At 46.3% G+C, this 18,870-nt stretch overlaps 1 protein-coding gene across 1 annotated transcript in view; it reads right to left on the bottom strand.

The window, feature by feature from the left end:
• Positions 1–18,870, bottom strand: part of LOC139581361 (testican-1-like) — a 493,855-nt gene that overhangs the window by 126,650 nt on the left and 348,335 nt on the right. The window contains exons 5-6 of the mRNA XM_071411024.1: positions 10,647–10,767; positions 6,054–6,180 (exon numbers count right to left, since the gene is read on the bottom strand). Coding sequence (XP_071267125.1) covers positions 6,054–6,180; positions 10,647–10,767 — 248 coding nt within the window. The remainder of the gene's footprint in view (positions 1–6,053; positions 6,181–10,646; positions 10,768–18,870) is intronic.

Here is an 18,870-nt window from a genome sequence, read left to right as displayed (position 1 = left end):
GATGAGGCAGGCAAGACTCGCTTGAGGCACCATTGGACATTCAGCTCTGATGAACAGATGTAGCCATTAAGAAGTCATGTAAACACACACGCATGCGCATACACACACACTCACACAGATGCTTCTGGTTCTCTTCGCCTTGTGTATTAGAGAGAAACAATTTCACGGACAGCCCACAATACAACTGCAGACAACAGATTACAGTAATCAGGTAATGAACAAATTTTTCGTTTTTAAATGCAAAATAACAAACCTCAAATGGATTTGAAAGATCGTTTTCTTGTCAAACCAAAAAAACAATCAAATTTTAAGTCAAATTTGAATAGAACTTGCCTCTGAGGGTCTGGAGAGATGCACGTGTCTCACACAGACACACACACACACACCATTGAATGTGTCAATGCGTAATTTAATTTGACATTTTTTACCATTCAACCAAGTATATTTATAACAATACGACGCATGAACGTCTGATTCATTCAGTTCCACACGGTTGTGTTAATGGGATTCACAATATAACAGCCACTGTACTAACAGGACCCCTACAGTGTTTAATAATTATTAGGTTGGTGCTTATATTTGTCATATGTAACACATGTACAAGTGTGTACAATATGTGTTTTTTGCATATCCCAACTCCCCCTGAGACACCCTCAGAGAGTGGGGTCACTGGCCAGGGTCTGCCATTAACAACAGTGACCCAGGAGCAATTTGGGTTAAGTGCCTTGCTCAAGAGCACAGATGGAGTTTACACATAGTCGGCTAGTCGGCTCAGGGATTCGAACTAGCAATCATTCGGTTACAAGCTCAAACGTTCTTAATCCCTAGGCTACCTGCCGCCTGTCTACCATCTGTCAAGGTGGGGATTATAATGCCTGCATATAAACACAACACATTATTGGGCCAAAAGGTCAAAAAAGTTACTGACCTTTCAACTCTTTCATGTTAGGATATTACATAAACTGGAAAGCGTGAACATGTAGCAACATTGTGTGAATGTTTCTCATTCTTGGTGTCTTTACATATTTAGACATAAATAATTTATTTTCTTACATTTCTGCCATTGTGCACAGCACCATAGACTACGTACTGCATTAAACATTTAGCTAGCATTTGCATACTGCTTGGTAAGAAACCTGATCCCAATTGTTGTATGCATATCTGGGACAGGCTCTGTAATGGCTTTGTTTTTCTGTCTCCTTATGCATTATTATTGAAATGTAAATAATAAATAGCCTACCCTTATTTTTCCCTCCACATTGTTTGCTCAACCCTGTCACAACCTTGACAGAGGGTAAACAGTGCAGGGGTCGTGTTAGTACAGTGGCTGTTATATTGTGGAGTGAATTCCATTAGCCCAACCGTGTGGAACTGAATGAATCAGACGTTCACGCGTCGTATTGTTATAAATGTACTTGGTTGAATGGTATATAAGTCACATCTTCAAGTTAAAAATATATACACTACCATTCAAAAGTTTGGGGTCACTTACAAATGCTGATGCTCCAGATACTCAACTAGTCTAAAGGCCAGTTTTATTGCTTCTTTAATCAGAACAACAGTTTTAAGCTGGGATAACATAATTGTGAAAGGGTTTTCTAATGATCAATTAGCTTTTTAACATGATAAACTTGGATTAGTTAACACAACGTGCCATTGGAACACAGGAGTGATGGTTGCTGATAATGGGTCTCTGTACACCTATGTAGATATTCCATAAACAATCTGCCGTTTCCAGCTACAACAGTCATTTACAACATTAACAATGTCTACAATGTATTTCCGATCAATTTTATGTTATTTTAACTTCTTTGGGACTGGGGGGGCAGTATTGAGTAGCTTGGATGAATAAGGTGCCCAGAGTAAACTGCCTGCTACTCAGGCCCAAAAGCTAGAATATGCATATAATTAGTAGATTTGGATAGAAAACACTCGGAAGTTTCTAAAACTGTTTGAATAATGTCTGTGAGTATAACAGAACTCATATGGGAGGCAAGAACCTGAGAAAAAATCCAACCAGGAAGTGGGAAATCTGAGGTTTGTAGGTTTTCAAGTCTTTGCCTATCCAATATACAGTGTCTATGGGGTCATTTGCACTTCCTAAGGCTTCCACTAGATGTCAACAGTCTTTAGAACCTTTTTTCAGGCTTCTACTGTGAAGGGGGAGTGAATAAGAGCTGTTTGACTAAGAGGTCTGGCAGAATGCCATGAGCTAAGTCATGCGCGCAGCCGTGAGAGCGAACTGCGTTCTTTTTCATTTCTAAAGACAAAGGAATTGTCCGGTTGAAACATTATTGAAGATTTATGATAAAAAAACTCCTAAAGATTGATTCTATACATCGTTTGACATGTTTCTACGAACTGTAATATAACTTTTTTTACTTTTCGTCTGAATTGCTCGCGCATTGTGCATTTGGATTACTGGGCTAAATGCGCGAACAAAAAGGAGGTATTTGGACATAAATTATGGACTTTATCGAACAAAACAAACATTTATTGTGGAACTGGCATTCCTGGGAGTGCATTCCGATGAAGATCATCAAAGGTTAGTGAATATTTATAACGCTCTTTCTGAGTTTTTTGACACCTCTCCTTCTTTGGAAAATGGCTGTACGTTTTTCTGTTACTTGGCGCTGACCAAACATAATTGCAAGGTGTGCTTTCGCCGTAAAGCCTTTTTGAAATCTGACACAGCGGTTGCATTATGGAGAAGTTTATCTTTAATTCTGTGTTTAACACTTGTATCTTTTATCAATGTTTATGATGAGTATTTCTGTAATTTGATGTGGCTCTCTGCACTTTCACCGGATGTTTGCTTGAGACAATGCATTTCTGAACATAACACACCAATTACAAATGAGGTTTTTGGACATAAAGATGAACTTTATCGAACAAAACACACATTGATTGTCTAACATGGAGTCCTGGGAGTGCCATCCGGTGAAAATCATCAAAGGTTAGTGTTTTGTGACACCTCTCCTTCTTTGGAAAATGGCTGTATGTTTTTCTGTGACTTGGCGCTGACCTAACATAATCGCAAGGTGTGCTTTCGCCGTAAAGCTTTTTTTGAAATCAGACACTGTAGCTGGATTAACGAGAAGTTTATCTTTAAAATGGTGTATAATACTTGTATGTTTGAGGAATTTTAATTATGAGATTTCTGTTGTTTAAATTTGGCGCCCTGCGTTTCACTGGCAGTTGGTTAGGTGGGACGCTAGCGTCCCACATATCCCAGAGATTAACGGACAATTTTTTGGGATTTTCTTTCAAAAACAAGGACATTTCTAAGTGACCCCAAACTTTTGAAAGGTAGTGTATATATATAAAAACAACATGTTCACACGTACAATTATTAATTTATTGCATTTATCCTCCATCATAACACACACGTACAAATGCAGCACACACACAACCACACACAACCACACACACTGACTCTCTCCACTCTCTTGCTGACACTTTCAATTTCACACATTCCAATTTAAATCCATCACTTTCTCCCTGACAGTTCTTAGATAGCAGCACTAATGTCGCTTAATCCAATTTGTTGACAAAGGTACGCCGCTCTCCTCTTCTATACATATTGAATTGCCTGTCGAGAGGGAGGAAAGGAAACTGATGAAATATTCCCCAGCCAATTCAATTGACTGCTATTTCCAGGCTAGTGAAACACTGGTGGTGTCAGCACCAATAATCTCTGTGTGTGGATGGCTTTGATATGTTTTTAATTATGTACAAACATAGGAAAGAAACTAGGGGCAGAAGTAGAGGGGCAAGTACAGAGAACAGAAGAGGGAGGAGGAAGGAAGGAGAGAGAGACACAGGAAGACAGGGGAAGACTATAATGATAGGGAGAAACAGAGGAAGAGAGAAAGAGAGAGTCCATTATTGTTCCACAGTGAGTTGAGGGGGCTGAGAGGTTCAGACTGAAACACTACTCATCCAGAGGGTTTAGAGAGAAAGAGGGGGATGAGCAGAAAGAGAGAGAGACAGAGAGAGAGACAGAGAGAGAGAGAGAGAGAGAGAGAGAGAGACAGCGAGATAGAGGGGCAGGTAAGCAGGGAGAGAAAGAAAAGAGGGTGAGCGCAGGGAGAGAGAGGTGGGGGGGTGAGAGAGAGAGAGAGAGAGAGAGAGAGAGAGAGAGAGAGAGAGAGAGAGAGAGAGAGAGAGAGAGAGAGAGAGAGAGAGAGAGAGAGAGAGAGAGAGAGAGAGAGAGAGAGAGAGAGAGAGAGAGAGAGAGAGAGAGAGAGAGAGAGCGAGAGCGAGAGAGAGAGAGAGAGAGAGAGAGAGAGAGAGAGAGAGAGAGAGAGGAGTTTAGAAAGAGAGTTTGGAGAGAAGTGGAATGAGCCAGAAGAGAGGAGAAATGTAATGGGCTTTACTCTGCAGGCTACAGTCTCTCTGGAGATAAAAGCATCATTCTGATAATAGGATCTGAAGTATGTGTGTGTGTTATGTGTGTGTGTGTATGTATGTGTATACACGTATGCATGTGAGAATCCAACATCATTCCACACACTATATAAGAGCACCACACTATAAGGACTGGATTCTTAGCCCAGGCGTAACCACTATATTGGTCTCAGTAAGGACGACATCACTCTACCAGCTGAGGCCACACATTTGTCCAGACCAGTCAGAGGGAGCCAGAGGGAGCAGGGGAAGAAGAAAAGAGAGGAGAGCGGGACATCCCTGCCACCCATTTGCTCCTCTCCTCCTTCTCTCTCTGATGGAGAGTGACAGCCCAATCCCCCTCTTTACTTCTGGAGTGGACCAGGCAAAGGGGAGTGGGGGAGGGATAGAAGGTGTGTGTGTGTGTGTGTGTGTGTGTGTGTGTGTGTGTGTGTGTGTGTGTGTGTGTGTGTGTGTGTGTGTGTGTGTGTGTGTGTGTGTGTGTGTGTGTGTGTGTGTGTGTGTGTGTGTGTGTGTGTGTGTGTGTGTGTGTGTGTGTGTGTGTGTGTGTGTACGTGTGTTAACAACAGAACCCCCATGAGAAGAGCACAGATTGATCTCTGTGAAGCTATATGGCCTCCCTCAAGTCATTCCTTCTTAGTGGAAACAAAGGCCAGATTAGATTGTGTGTGGGTGGGTGGGAATTTGCAAGCCTGTGTACGTATGGTTACAGCAGAGTATTTAGCTATTAAAGGGTGACAGAGGGGGTGAGGTGGAATTGTAGGGGAGCGAGGGATGGATCATTGGGAGGGTGAAAGAAAGTGAAGGAGTGGACGAGATAGGGAGGAGAAGAGAGGAGAATAGAGGAAAAGAGAGGAGAAGAAAGGAGAAGAGGGGAGAAGAGGGGAGAAGAGAGGAGAAGAGGGGAGAAGAGAGGAGAAGAGGGGAGAAGAGAAGAGGGGAGAAGATAGGAGAAGAGAGGAGAATAGGGGAGAAGAAAGGAGAAGAGAGGAGAAGAGGGAGAGGGCGTTTTTCTCCAGACGAAGGACTGTGGAATCAAATATAGCCGGTGGACACAGTTCATCCTCTGCATCATCCATCATGGCTGCCATGCTCATTTACGGAACATCGCCATTCCAAAGCGTTCTCTTTGTGTATGTGGTGTGTGTGCATGCATGCGTGCGTGTGACACGGAGAGAAGGGGGGCAGGGAGGCTGGCTGAGGAGATGGAGGGTGGTGAAGGGTGGTTAGTTTTTTCCCATGCTTGGGTAATTCTGGCTGAGCTAACAATTGACCTTGCTGTCATTCATGTTATAACTTTAAAGATGCTGCAAAGATTGCCATTGTCAGACTGCTACATTCTACAAAGTACAAACATACCCCCCCTTCCGATCGTTGTGGGAGCGAATCACTTGAGGTGTTGCAGTTAAGCACCGCCCTCGCCCAATAACCAGTGAGGAAAACCTGAAAAGCAGAACTAATGCTGCTCAGATCCTACGCATCCCATTCTGTCCTGGCAGATTCTCTCGTTCTACACGCATAATCTTCCCACAGGAGATTAGTAGATAAATGACCGTAAAACTACGAACAGCCAAACAAGAGAGATAAAAGAAAGAGAGATCGAGGGGGAGAGCAAGATGGGGTGGGGGGGGTATGTGTCTCACCTTAGAGGAGTAGGTGTGTCCATCAGATCCACACACAGGGCTGGGGTGGATGACAGGGCATGGCCTACACTTCCCATGGGCCCCTGCCCTGTGTTTGTGGGCCAAGCTTCCTTTCCTCGGTTTCACACTGTGTGAGAGAGAAAGAGAGAGAGAGAGAGAGACATAGAGGGAGGGAGGGAGGTAAAAAGAGAGAGAGGGAGAGAGAGACAGAGAGAGAGAGATAAACAGAGCGAGAGAGAGACAGTGAGTGACACACATGGGATATAGTTACTCAAAAATAAGCTACCAGATATGATTGTTGAGTTAATCAAATTGTACAATTTTAATTGCATACAAATTGCATTCAAATTGCACAGTGTAGCAGTCAAATAGTCCCTGTGCCCAAGAACACTAAGGTAACCTGCCTAAATGACTACCGACCCGTAACACTTACGTCTGTAGCCATGAAATTATTTGAAAGGCAGGTCATGGCTCACATCAAAACAATTATCCCAGAAACCCTAGACCCACTCCAATTTGCATACCGCACCAACAGATCCACAGATGACGCAATCTCTATTGCACTCCACACTGCCCTTTCCCACCTGGACAAAAGGAACATCTATGTGAGAATGCTATTCATTGACTACAGCTCAGCGTTCAACACCATAGTGCCCTCAAAGCTCATTGCTAAGATAAGGACCCTGGGACTAAACACCTCCCTCTGCAACTGGATCCTGGACTTTCTGATGGGCCGCCCCCAGGTGGTAAGGGTATTTAACAACACATCCGCCACGCTGATCCTCAACACGGGGGCCCCTCGGGGGTGAGTGCTCAGTCCCCTCCTCCCTGTTCACTCATGACTGCACGGCCAGGCACGACTCCAACACCATCATTAAGTTTTCTGATGACACAACAGCGGTAGGCCTGACCCCCGACAACGACGAGACAGCCTATAGCGAGGAAGTCAGAGCCCTGGCAGTGTGGTTTCATTACAACAACCTCTCTCTCAATGTGAGCAAGACAAAGGAGATTATTGTGGACTACAGGAAAAGGAGGACAGAGCACACCCCCATTCTCATCGACGGGGCTGCAGTGGAGCAGGTTGAGAGCTTCAAGTTCCTTGGCGTCCACATCAACAACAAAGTAACATGGTCCAAGCATACCAAAACAGTCATGAAGAGGGCACGACAAAACCTATTCCCCCTCAGGAGACTGAAAAGATTTGGCATGGGTCCTCAGATCCTCAAAAGATTTTACAACTGCACCATCGAGAGCATCCTGACGGGTTGCATCACTGGCTGGTATGGCAACTGCTCGGCCTCCGACCACAAGGCACTACAGAGGGTAGAGCGTACGGCCCAGTACATCACCGGGGCCAAGCTTCCTGCCATCCAGGATCCTCTATACCAGGCGGTGTCAGAGGAAGGCCCTAAAATTCGTCAAAGACTCCAGCCACCTTAGTCATAGACTGTTCTCTCTGCTACCGCACGGCAAGCGGTACTGGAGCGCCAAGTCTAGGTCCAAGATGCTTCTAAACAGCTTCTGCCCCCAAGCCATAAGGCTCCTGAACAGCTAATCAAATGGCTGCCCATACTATTTGTACCCCCCCCCCCCCCTCCCCCACGCTGTTGCTACTCTCTGTTATTATCTATGCATAGTCACTTTAATAACTCTACCTACATATACATATTACCTCAATTACCTCCGCACCGGTGCCCCTGCACAATGACTCTGTACCCATAACCCCTGTATGTAGCCCCGCTATTGTTATTTACTGCTGCTCTTTAATTATTGTTTTTCTTATCTCTTACTTTTTTTCAACTTTTTTTTTCTTTCGTTCTTTTCTTAAAACTGCATCGTTGGTTAAGGGCTTGTAAGTAAGCATTTCACTGTAAGGTCTAACACCTGTTGTGTTCGGCGCATGTGACAAATAACATTTGATTTGATTTGAGTTAGAATTGCAAGGAATTATATTCCGCCCAATCAAAGCTGGGCAACTGCCATTGCTTTGTATGACACTTGCTTTACACTCCACTCTCTTCTTCAGCCATTCTGTAGATACAGAAGTCTGCCAACTAACCTCCAAGTTCCAAATGGTCCATAACAATAACAGTATTTAACAAGAACATGGCTGATCACTCCAATCTAATTGTCTTGGTGCCAAGATGGCGCCCGAAGCGACCGCTACTATTTCAACTCTCAAACCAAGGTGATGCACATCCATGACTCAGCCTCACTCCTGGTGGATAGTTCATGCTGCTTGTCAGTGTAGACCAGAGTAATGGAGGCCTGGTCCGCCAGGGCCTTTTCTATATGGAGGGTAATTACATCGGATCAAATCCCACTGCAATCTTCTTGTTAAGTGGTCTGCTCTGTCTGACGAAGCATCACCTTTTTGTCTACAATAACACTGAGGTGTGAGATATAGAATACAACCCTTCACAGAAATCAATCTGACCACTGGGCTGTATGGTGAATGTCAATACACTGACTGAGAATGAACAGGGTCTTCCACAGATTCTGTCACACATCTCTGGCTGTCAGACGGGTACATTCCCATTCAGGTTAGGGGCAGCGCAGTGCGGCAGACAGACACCACCTTGATGTCTATAATTATCCATCTGTTGTGAAACAAACACTATAATAACAGATTAGACATGCCACTCGCTGCCAACACTCACTAGTGAATAAAAAAACACTTATGTCTGATAATACGGTTGAATATGAAACGTTGATGAGACTGATTAGCATCTCCTTAAGATGTCCCCCACTTCTCCTCCTCCCTCCTCTCCTTCTCGCAGCTGCTCCTGAAAGCCCAGGAGAGCGGAAATGTGTGTGTGAGTGAGTGTGTGGTATCATGTGCGTGTGTGTGTGTGTGTGTGTGTGTGTGTGTGTGTGTGTGTGTGTGTGTGTGTGTGTGTGTGTGTGTGTGTGTGTGTGTGTGTGTGTGTGTGTGTGTGTGTGTGTGTGTGTGTGTGTGTGTTCAAGTGTGTGCTTCCTCTAGTCAGGGTATCTATGTCTGGGTGGATAACACCTTACGCATGGCGAAGGAGAGAGGGATCACTGTCAGATAGCTGTGTGTCTATCACCCGTGTGTATTGCCATGCTTGTGGTCTCTGGTGTGTGTTAGGTGTCGGGCTGTGATGGGATGGAGTGTGTCTGTGAGTGGGGTGCATTAGGCTAACAGACCACCCCTGGATACCCTGCTGTGAACCCGTCAGACATCATTCTGACTGACGGAGCACAGGGTTGGAGGGAGGGAGAGATCGAGCGAGAGAGAGACAGAGACAGACAGAAGGGAATAACACACAGCATCCCACTCTCCTTCTTTCCCTCCCTCTATCTTTGTATCTCTCTGTCCATCTGTCTGTCTTCATTAGCCTTCCTCTTTAGTGCTCCTGGTGCATCTCCCCTCCTCAGGTTCAGCTGTGTGCTGTCAGACCCAAACATCACCTCTACCTCACTCCTGTGAGCGGTCACTTTAGCCTAATGTCGTTTCACTTGACACATTTCACACACACGCACACGCACACGCACGCACGCACGCACGCACACACACACACACGCACGCACGCACACACACACAGTGGAAATTAAGATTTGGTAAAGGGAACAGTACTTGTATAAGCCCCACCTGGTAGACATACTGTACATGAACCAGTGTCCATCCCATAATTTCACCTTATGACTTAAATGAGTTACATCCCAAATATCCCCCTGCAGGTGTCATGATGAAGCCCTCGATCAAGTGGGTTACTGAGCTAACCAGAGCACAAGACAGTGTGTGGCGGGTTCTGTTCCTGATATATTCTGTGTTTGTAACTGGATTAGCAGAACAGTGGTAGCTACAGTAGATGTGTTGGGAGCCCTCCAGTGATGTCTCACTGCATTGGCTCAGCCACGGCTCTGTTTGTGTTTGTATACCCACGGGGCGTCAGTAATTATGAGCAACAAGCACTTATTCCCACTTAACGGCCATTGCATAATTGATATTTGTTTGTATTAAACTGAAGAGGAGAGAGACAGGCGCAGGATCAAGCATCAAGGGCGGCCCATGCCTCCCCTCTCCTCCTCTTCCTTTTCCTTCTCTCCTTCTCTCCTCCTCTCCCTCCTCCTTTTCTCCCTCCTCCTCCTCCTGCTCTCTCTCCTCCTCCTGCTCTCCCTCCTCCTCCTCCTCCCCTTCCTCCTGCTCTCCCTCCTCCTCCCACTTCTCTCCCTCCTCCCCCCCTTCCTCCTTCTCTCCCTCCTCCTCCTCCTCCTCCTTTCCCCACAGAGATCCTACATGTAATTCTATGCAATCCCCTCTTCCCCCCTCCCCTTCTCTTCTTCTCTCTGTCAATCAAACTCCATCTCAGTGGGGTCTCTGGCCTTTGTCGTTAAGAGCAGTAATAGAAGAAGGTTTGATGAAATCTCATGCAGAGTACATACCTCCATGGGATTTAATGGACATAGAGAAAGGCTATTGCAACGTAGTGATTTGCACTTATTAACAGCCAGGTGGGTGGTGGCTAATACCAGGCCGGGGCTGCTGTAAGTAACTCAATTCTATACATTATCAAGGCCATAACGACGCTAACGAAAGAAAGACAATCAATTTGGAACTTCTCTTACCTGTGTGCAGGCTGCTTGTCGTTGGTGTTGGTGCAGATGGCTGTCTGATAGTTGTGGCTGACACACACTCTGTGAGGAGGGCAGCGCACCTTCACACATGGGTTTTTAGTGGCGTCCAGAGCTACCGGGAGAGAGAAGGGACAAAATGAATCACTTAATAACAGGGCCACACCCACGTCAATTCAACGTCAATTCCACGTTGGTTCAACGTCATTTCATTGGAATGATGTGGAAACAAAGTTGATTCAACCAGTGTGTGCCCAGTGGGCTTTGAGGGATTCAATTACGACCTACCATTAGCAGCGGTACAAATATACATTTTAACAAGACCAGTAAGATCAGAATGTACTCCCGTAATCAGACAACAGAGAATATGGATTGAAAGGAACAGAGTCTACTCAATACTAGGAGATACCTTTCAATCATTCAGACACAGAGATAAAGCAAAAGAATGACATGAAAACCGCTGAGTGTAAACTCACCCTCACAACCTAACAACGCAGTGCTTTGATAAATGGCTGTCCTCGCCATGAGCATTTCTGTCAATGCCAGTAACCATAAAACAGAGGGGAGAGAAGGGGAGCGAGGAGAGGAGGAGTGGGTGAGATTGAGGAGGTGAAAAAAGAGAAGAGAAGAGAAAGTGTGTGTGTGTGTGTGTGTGTGTGTGTGTGTGTGTGTGTGTGTGTGTGTGTGTGTGTGTGTGTGTGTGTGTGTGTGTGTGTGTGTGTGTGTGTGTGTGTGTGTGTGTGTGTGTGTGTGTGTGCGCGTGTATGTGGCTTATAACAGTGATAAGACCCCCAAACGCTCCAGGATCTAAACCATATGATAGTTGTAATCCATTCCAACATTCAGAAATCCCATATTGCATTTAGAGAATTAAGAATCATAGGGAAAGAGTTGGAGATTTTAACATAGGTAGAGTTTCTGTAGTGTGACCCTTCTGGGCCTGCCTCATCAGAACTCCGGGCAAGCAAGTCGTATAGCCCTGTCTGCGCTCACATCAATCTCCACGGCAACATTATCGCCATAGCTGCGAGACACAGGTGGCTGGCGTCCAAGGTGACGAAGATCAAAGACACACATTGGCTCTGAGCGTTCCGAGCATTTTGTCATTTCACGCTACGCTTACGACACAAATCCACCCACCGGGGACAGAGAGAGAGGAATAAAGAAAATGGGAGAGGGAGAGGAAGAAAGAGAGAGAGCTATGAAATGGAGAAATAGGGAGGACTGTGGGTGTGGGTTGGGGGGGGCTTTCTCAGCTATTCTCCGGAGAGGAGAGGAGAGAAGTGGAGAGGAGTGGAGAGGAGAGAAGTGGAGAGGAGAGAAGTGGAGAGGAGAGGAGAGAAGTGGAGAGGAGAGGAGAGAAGTGGAGAGGAGTGGAGAGGAGAGACGTGGAGAGGAGTGGAGAGGAGAGGAGTGGAGAGGAGAGGAGAGGAGAGGGAGAGGAGAGGAGAGAAGTGGAGAGGAGTGAGGAGGAGAGAAGTGGAGAGGAGAGAAGTGGAGAGGAGTGGAGAGGAGAGGAGAGGAGTGGAGAGAAGAGGAGTGGAGAGGAGTGGAGAGGAGAGAAGTGGAGAGGAGTGGAGAGGAGAGGAGTGGAGAGAAGAGAAGAGGAGTGGAGAGGAGTGGAGAGGAGAGGAGTGGAGAGGAGTGGAGAGGAGTGGAGTGGAGAGGAGGGAAGTGGAGAGGAGTGGAGAGGAGAGAAGGTGAGAGGAGTGGAGAGGAGAGGAGAGGAGAGGAGAGGAGAGGTGGAGAGAAGTGGAGAGGAGAGAAGTGGAGAGGAGAGGAGAGAAGTGGAGAGGAGAGGAGAGAAGTGGAGAGGAGAGGAGAGAAGTGGAGAGGAGAGGAGAGAAGTGGAGAGGAGTGGAGATGAGAGACGTGGAGAGGAGTGGAGAGGAGAGGAGTGGAGAGGAGAGAAGTGGAGAGGAGTGGAGTGGAGAGGAGAGAAGTGGAGAGGAGAGAAGTGGAGAGGAGAGGAGAGAAGTGGAGAGGAGAGGAGAGAAGTGGAGAGGAGTGGAGAGGAGAGACGTGGAGAGGAGTGGAGAGGAGAGGAGTGGAGAGGAGAGGAGAGGAGAGAAGTGGAGAGGAGTGAGGTGGAGAGGAGTGAGGAGGAGAGAAGTGGAGAGGAGAGAAGTGGAGAGGAGTGGAGAGGAGAGGAGAGGAGTGGAGAGAAGAGGAGTGGAGAGGAGTGGAGAGGAGAGAAGTGGAGAGGAGTGGAGAGGAGAGGAGAGGAGTGGAGAGAAGTGGAGAGGAGAGGAGAGAAGTGGAGAGGAGAGGAGAGAAGTGGAGAGGAGAGGAGAGAAGTGGAGAGGAGTGAGGTGGAGAGGAGTGAGGAGGAGAGAAGTGGAGAGGAGAGAAGTGGAGAGGAGTGGAGAGGAGAGGAGAGGAGTGGAGAGAAGAGGAGTGGAGAGGAGTGGAGAGGAGAGAAGTGGAGAGGAGTGGAGAGGAGAGGAGTGGAGAGAAGTGGAGAGGAGTGGAGAGGAGTGGAGAGGAGAGAAGGTGAGAGGAGTGGAGAGGAGAGGAGAGGAGTGGAGAGAAGAGGAGTGGAGAGAAGAGGAGTGGAGAGGAGAGAAGTGGAGAGGAGTGGAGAGGAGTGGAGAGAAGAGAAGAGGAGTGGAGAGGAGTGGAGAGGAGAGAAGTGGAGAGGAGTGGAGAGGAGTGGAGAGAAGAGGAGTGGAGAGGAGTGGAGAGGAGAGAAGTGGAGAGGAGTGGAGAGGAGTGGAGAGAAGAGGAGTGGAGAGAAGAGGAGTGGAGAGGAGAGAAGTGGAGAGGAGTGGAGAGGAGTGGAGAGGAGAGAAGGTGAGAGGAGTGGAGAGGAGAGGAGAGGAGTGGAGAGAAGAGGAGTGGAGAGAAGTGGAGAGGAGTGGAGAGGAGAGGAGTGGAGAGAAGAGAAGAGAAGAGGAGTGGAGAGGAGTGAAGAGGAGAGAAGTGGAGAGGAGTGGAGAGAAGAGGAGTGGAGAGGAGTGGAGTGGAGAGGAGAGAAGTGGAGAGGAGTGGAGAGGAGTGGAGAGGAGAGAAGGTGAGAGGAGAGGAGAGTGAGAGGAGTGGAGAGGAGAGGAGTGGAGAGAAGAGGAGTGGAGAGGAGTGGAGAGGAGAGAAGAGGAGTGGAGAGGAGTGGAGAGGAGATGAGTGGAGAGGACTGGAGAGGAGTGGAGAGGAGAGTAACAGGATAGAAAAAGAAACCCACCAACAACCAAACAACAGCAAACTGTTGTGACTACAACCTGATCAAAGAAGGATCGTGTAGAGAAGCTCATCCTCATTCCCAGGAATAACAACCTAACAACCTAAAAACAACTTCAAAGCCAAAAGGCCTCTGTACAGCTGAACCCCTTAGATAACTCATTAGAGTACCTCTGATAACAAGACAAGCTAGTGGCCAGGCCTCAATTATCTCACTAATGGGTTGTGTTTGAGCTACGTCTGCCGTGTGATGTCAACACGAGCACTCCCTGACCCACAACACATGCTACACCGGTGGTTGTAACCTGGTTTAGTCCCGGAACACACCCCCGTTATGCAGATATAAATATGATATTATCTGTTTGCATCTTAAGTCCGCACAAGTGATACACTAAAAGTTAAAGGAGGCATGTTTTTGAAGACGTTTAAGGGAGTACTTGAACGGGAGATACAGGCATGTTTTTCTGTTGGTTATTAAGTAGTTTGTCATGTCTATGACTCTCTACTGTGCATTTAAATACAGATATCACAGGCCACATATACCTGTCAAGGAATGTTCTCTCTCTTATCTCTATCTCCATCCCCCACTCTCTCTTTATCTTTGTCTATTTCTCTCGCTCGCTTTCTGAAATTGAGAGAGACGGCATGGCAATCAGTTTCCTGATATTTGTCAGTTTTGTGGCGTTGGGTGGAGTTTTACATCTTATTTAAAAATAAAAAGGTGGCCTTGGCTCTCTCACTCTCTGCTTCAGAGCAGGAAGAAACCCATCTGACTTCAATCCCTGCGGAAAATGACTTTCTTCCCGTGAGGGAAATGAGAGATGAGAGGAGGATGAGAAGTGGGAGGAGGAGAGAGATGAGAGAGGGACCAGTGGGTGAGAGGACGGTGAGAGGAGGGTGACAGGGGAGAGAGGGGAATGTGGGAAGATAAATAGATGTGGGGTGACAGGAGGAGAGAGAGATGAGAGGAGGTGAGAGAGATGAGAGGAGGTGAGAGAGATGAGAGGGGGAGAAATGAGAGGGGTGAGGATGAGAGGGATGAGAAGAGGTGAGAGAGATGAGAGGGGGAGATATGAGAGGGGTGAGGAGGAGAGAGAGATGAGAAGAGGTGAGAGAGATGAGAGGGGGAGATATGAGAGGGGTGAGGAGGAGAGAGATGAGAAGAGGTGAGAGAGATGAGAGGGGGAGATATGAGAGGGGTGAGGAGGAGAGAGAGATGAGAGGAGGTGAGAGAGATGAGATGGGTGGAGATAGAGAAAGGAGGTAGAGAGAAGAGGAGAGAGATGATAGGAAGTGAGAGAGATGAGAGGGGGAGAGAAGGGGGAGAGAAGGGGAGACAATGGTTAACAGAGATGTTGAGGACTACTTAGAGCAAACACAACCCATAAAATACTCAGATACAAACTAAGAGACAGCAACAGCGTGTGGTGGGAAGGAAACTGAGGTGCATTTCTCAATTCCAAACTCTCCTTTGAATAGCATCCCAGCTAGCACATTTGGCTCCTTGGAAGTTGTGGGAACTTAAGGTTTCCCATTGGTTCTGGGAACTAAGCCATACATTTCTGGCCTGGTAAAACGGAAGTGAGATGGAATTGAAAATGTTGCCTGTTCTGGAAACGTACATTTTTAGGTTGCAAGGAGGTTATGAGATTGTTTTACTATGGTTGTGATAAAGTTTTCCTGGTAGGTTTTATTAACGCTCTGAAAACAGAAATTATAGGTTATTTGTTGGTTTTTGAATAACTTCCTTAAAACATTCACTGAATATTTCAATTTGACTTTTAATTACACTGCTAGCTTATTTTGGGTTAACTTGTTTTCACTCCAAGCACAGATAGGACAAATGGAAATTCATTTCCTTAGGCGTTAATCATGCAAACACATGCATTTTTTATTGTGAAACGGCAACAGTGAGATTTGAACGTATAATCTTCTATTCCCTTTCCATGGACCTGTGCAACCAGGAAGGAGCTAGCATGCCCTGTTATTTTATACATACAAAGCTGTTCTTTTTAGTCTATTCAAACAGATCCAATTTCAAAGGAAACAAGCACTCATCAGGTGTGGCCAATTAGCGAGAGAGAGAGCGAGAGAGCGAGAGAGAGAGAGAGAGAGAGAGAGAGAGAGAGAGAGAGAGAGAGAGAGAGAGAGAGAGAGCGAGCGAGAGAGCGAGAGAGCGAGAGCGAGAGAGCGAGAGAGCGAGAGCGAGAGCGAGAGCGAGAGAGAGAGAGAGAGAGAGAGAGCGAGCGAGAGAGAGAGAGAGAGAGAGAGAGAGAGAGAGAGAGAGAGAGAGAGAGAGAGAGAGAGAGAGAGAGAGAGAGAGAGAGAGAGAGAGAGAGAGAGAGAGAGAGAGAGGCCAAGCCTTTATCTGTCTATTCCAGACCTGGGTGAACAGCCTTGCTGTTCAAGGCTGTTTAATCAACCAGTCAATTCTAATACAAGAGCACCACATCATACCCCACTATCTCTGCTCTTTCACTCACCCTCTCTCCTTCTCCCTCTCCTCTTTCACTCTCTCCTCTTTCACTCTCCCTCTCTCCTTCTCTCTCAGCTCTTTCACTCTCCCTCTCTCCTTCTCTCTCTGCTCTTTCACTCTCTCTCTCCTCTTTCACTCTCTCCTCTTTCACTCGCCCTTTCTCCTGCTCCCTCTTTCACTCTCTCCTCTTTCACTCTCCATCTCTCCTTCTCTCTCTCCTCTTTCACTATTCCTCTCTCCTTCTCTCTCTCATCTTTCACTATCCCTCTCTCCTCTTTCACTATTCCTCTCTCCTTTTCTCTCTCATATTTCACTATCACTCTCTCCTTCTCTCTCTCCTCTTTCACTATCCCTCTCTCCTTCTCTCTTTCCTCTTTCACGATTCCTCTCTCCTTCTCTCTCCTCTTTCACTATCCCTCTCTCCTTCTCTCTCTCCTCTTTCACTATCCCTCTCTCCTTCTCTCTCTCCTCTTTTACTATCCCTCTCTCCTTCTCTCTCTCCTCTTTCACTATCCCTCTCTCCTTCTCTCTCTCCTCTTTCACTATCCCTCTCTCCTTCTCTCTCTCCTCTTTCACTATCCCTCTCTCCTTCTCTCTCTCCTCTTTCACTATCCCTCTCTCCTTCTCTCTCTCCTCTTTCACTGTCCCTCTCTCCTTCTCTCTCCTCCTTCACTATTCCTCTCTCCTTCTCTCTCTCCTCTTTCACTATCCCTCTCTCCTTCTCGCTCTCCTCTTTCACTATCCCTCTCTCCTTCTCTCTCTCCTCTTTCACTATCCATCTCTCGTTCTCTCTCTCCTCTTTCACTATCCCTCTCTCCTTCTCTCTCTCCTCTTTCACTATCCCTCTCTGCTTCTCTCTCTCCTCTTTCACTATCCCTCTCTCCTTCTCTCTAATCTCTTTCACTATCCCTCTCTCCTTCTTTCTAATCTCTTTCACTATGCCTCTCTCCTTCAATCTCTCATCTTTCACTATCCCTCTCTCCTTCTCTCTCTCCTCTTTCACTATCCCTCTCTCCTTCAATCTCTCACCTTTCACTATCCCTCTCTCCTCTTTCATTATTCCTCTCTCCTTCTCTCTCTCCTCTTTCACTATCCCTCTATCCTTTTCTCTCTCCTCTTTCACTATCCCTCTCTCCTTCAATCTCTCACCTTTCACTATCCCTCTCTCCTCTTTCATTATTCCTCTCTCCTTCTCTCTCTCCTCTTTCACTATCCCTCTATCCTTTATCTTTTTCACTATGCATCTCTCATTCCTTTTCCTTTCTCTCTCCCAGTATCTATATATTTTTTCCCCTCACAATCCCCCCTCTCACTCCTATATCACAATCCCCTCTCTCACCCCTATATCACAATCCCCCCTCTCACTCCTATATCACAATCCCCCCTCTCACTCCTATATCACAATCCCCCTCTCACTCCTATATCACCATACCCCTCTCACTCCTACATCACAATCCCCCCTCTTTCACTCCTATATCCCAATCCTCCCTATCTCATTCCTATATCACAACCCCCCCTCTCACTCCTACAGTATATCACAATCGCCCCTCTCTCACTCCGACATCACAATCCACCCTCACTCACTCCTTTATCACAATTGCCCCTCTCTCACTCCTATATCACAATCTCTCTGTCTCACTCCTATATCACAATCCCCCCTCTCACTCCTATATCACATTCCTCTCTCTCTCTCTCAGTACTATATCACAATCCCTCCATCTTTCACTCTTATATCACAATCCCCCCGCTCTCACTCCTACATCACAATCGCACTCCTTTATCACAATTGCCCCTCTCTCACTCCTATATCACAATCTCTCTGTCTCACTTAGAGCTATTGCAGTGACCGTATTATCACCACACCGGCGGTCACAAGTCTTGAAGGCAGTCAAATTCCACATGACCATTTAGTCACGGTAATTAGGCTTCTCCAAACTCTGATGCTGCTGATGGTCATTAGCAGCCTCCCAAACTCACTAACTGCCTGGTACTCAACATTCTATTGTCCCTCTAATCACTCTGACATCAATGCAAATGTAATCGAAAATCTAATCAAACACTTCATGAGCTCAAGTTGATCAACATTTCTATAGGCTATGCAATTGCGTGAGAAAACAGAGTGATGGCCTCTATTAAAAAGAGGAGGATCCCATCAGCTTTCTATAGACTAGGCCTAATATGTTTATTTCTCTTACTTTCCTAATAGCAAGCACATTGCTTATCGTTACAACAGGAGTATAGTCTACCTGGCTGGCATGAAAATGAACCACAAGAGAAGCGACCTCCATTCGCTATTTAAGTGCAGAGATGACTTTTTTGTATTTTTTTCTCTGCCCCTGTTTTGATACAGGTGCATGATAATGGTCCATTCTAAATGAAAACAAATTTCACACATATATTATTTAGTATATGTAAAGACAAGATTAAATCAAGAATAGTCTGATGGGTGACAATATTAGCCTATCACTTGTGAATTATACATTATCACTTGTGAATGATGCCCAGCATTAGGCAAGAAACAATGCCTTTTTTTCCAACTTTTCCGAATCATAGTCGCACACCTCA

This window comes from Salvelinus alpinus, chromosome 7, assembly GCF_045679555.1.
Source record: "Salvelinus alpinus chromosome 7, SLU_Salpinus.1, whole genome shotgun sequence".
In the NCBI taxonomy this organism is placed as follows: Eukaryota; Metazoa; Chordata; class Actinopteri; order Salmoniformes; family Salmonidae; genus Salvelinus; species Salvelinus alpinus.
This window is presented reverse-complemented; position numbering and strand designations above follow the sequence as displayed.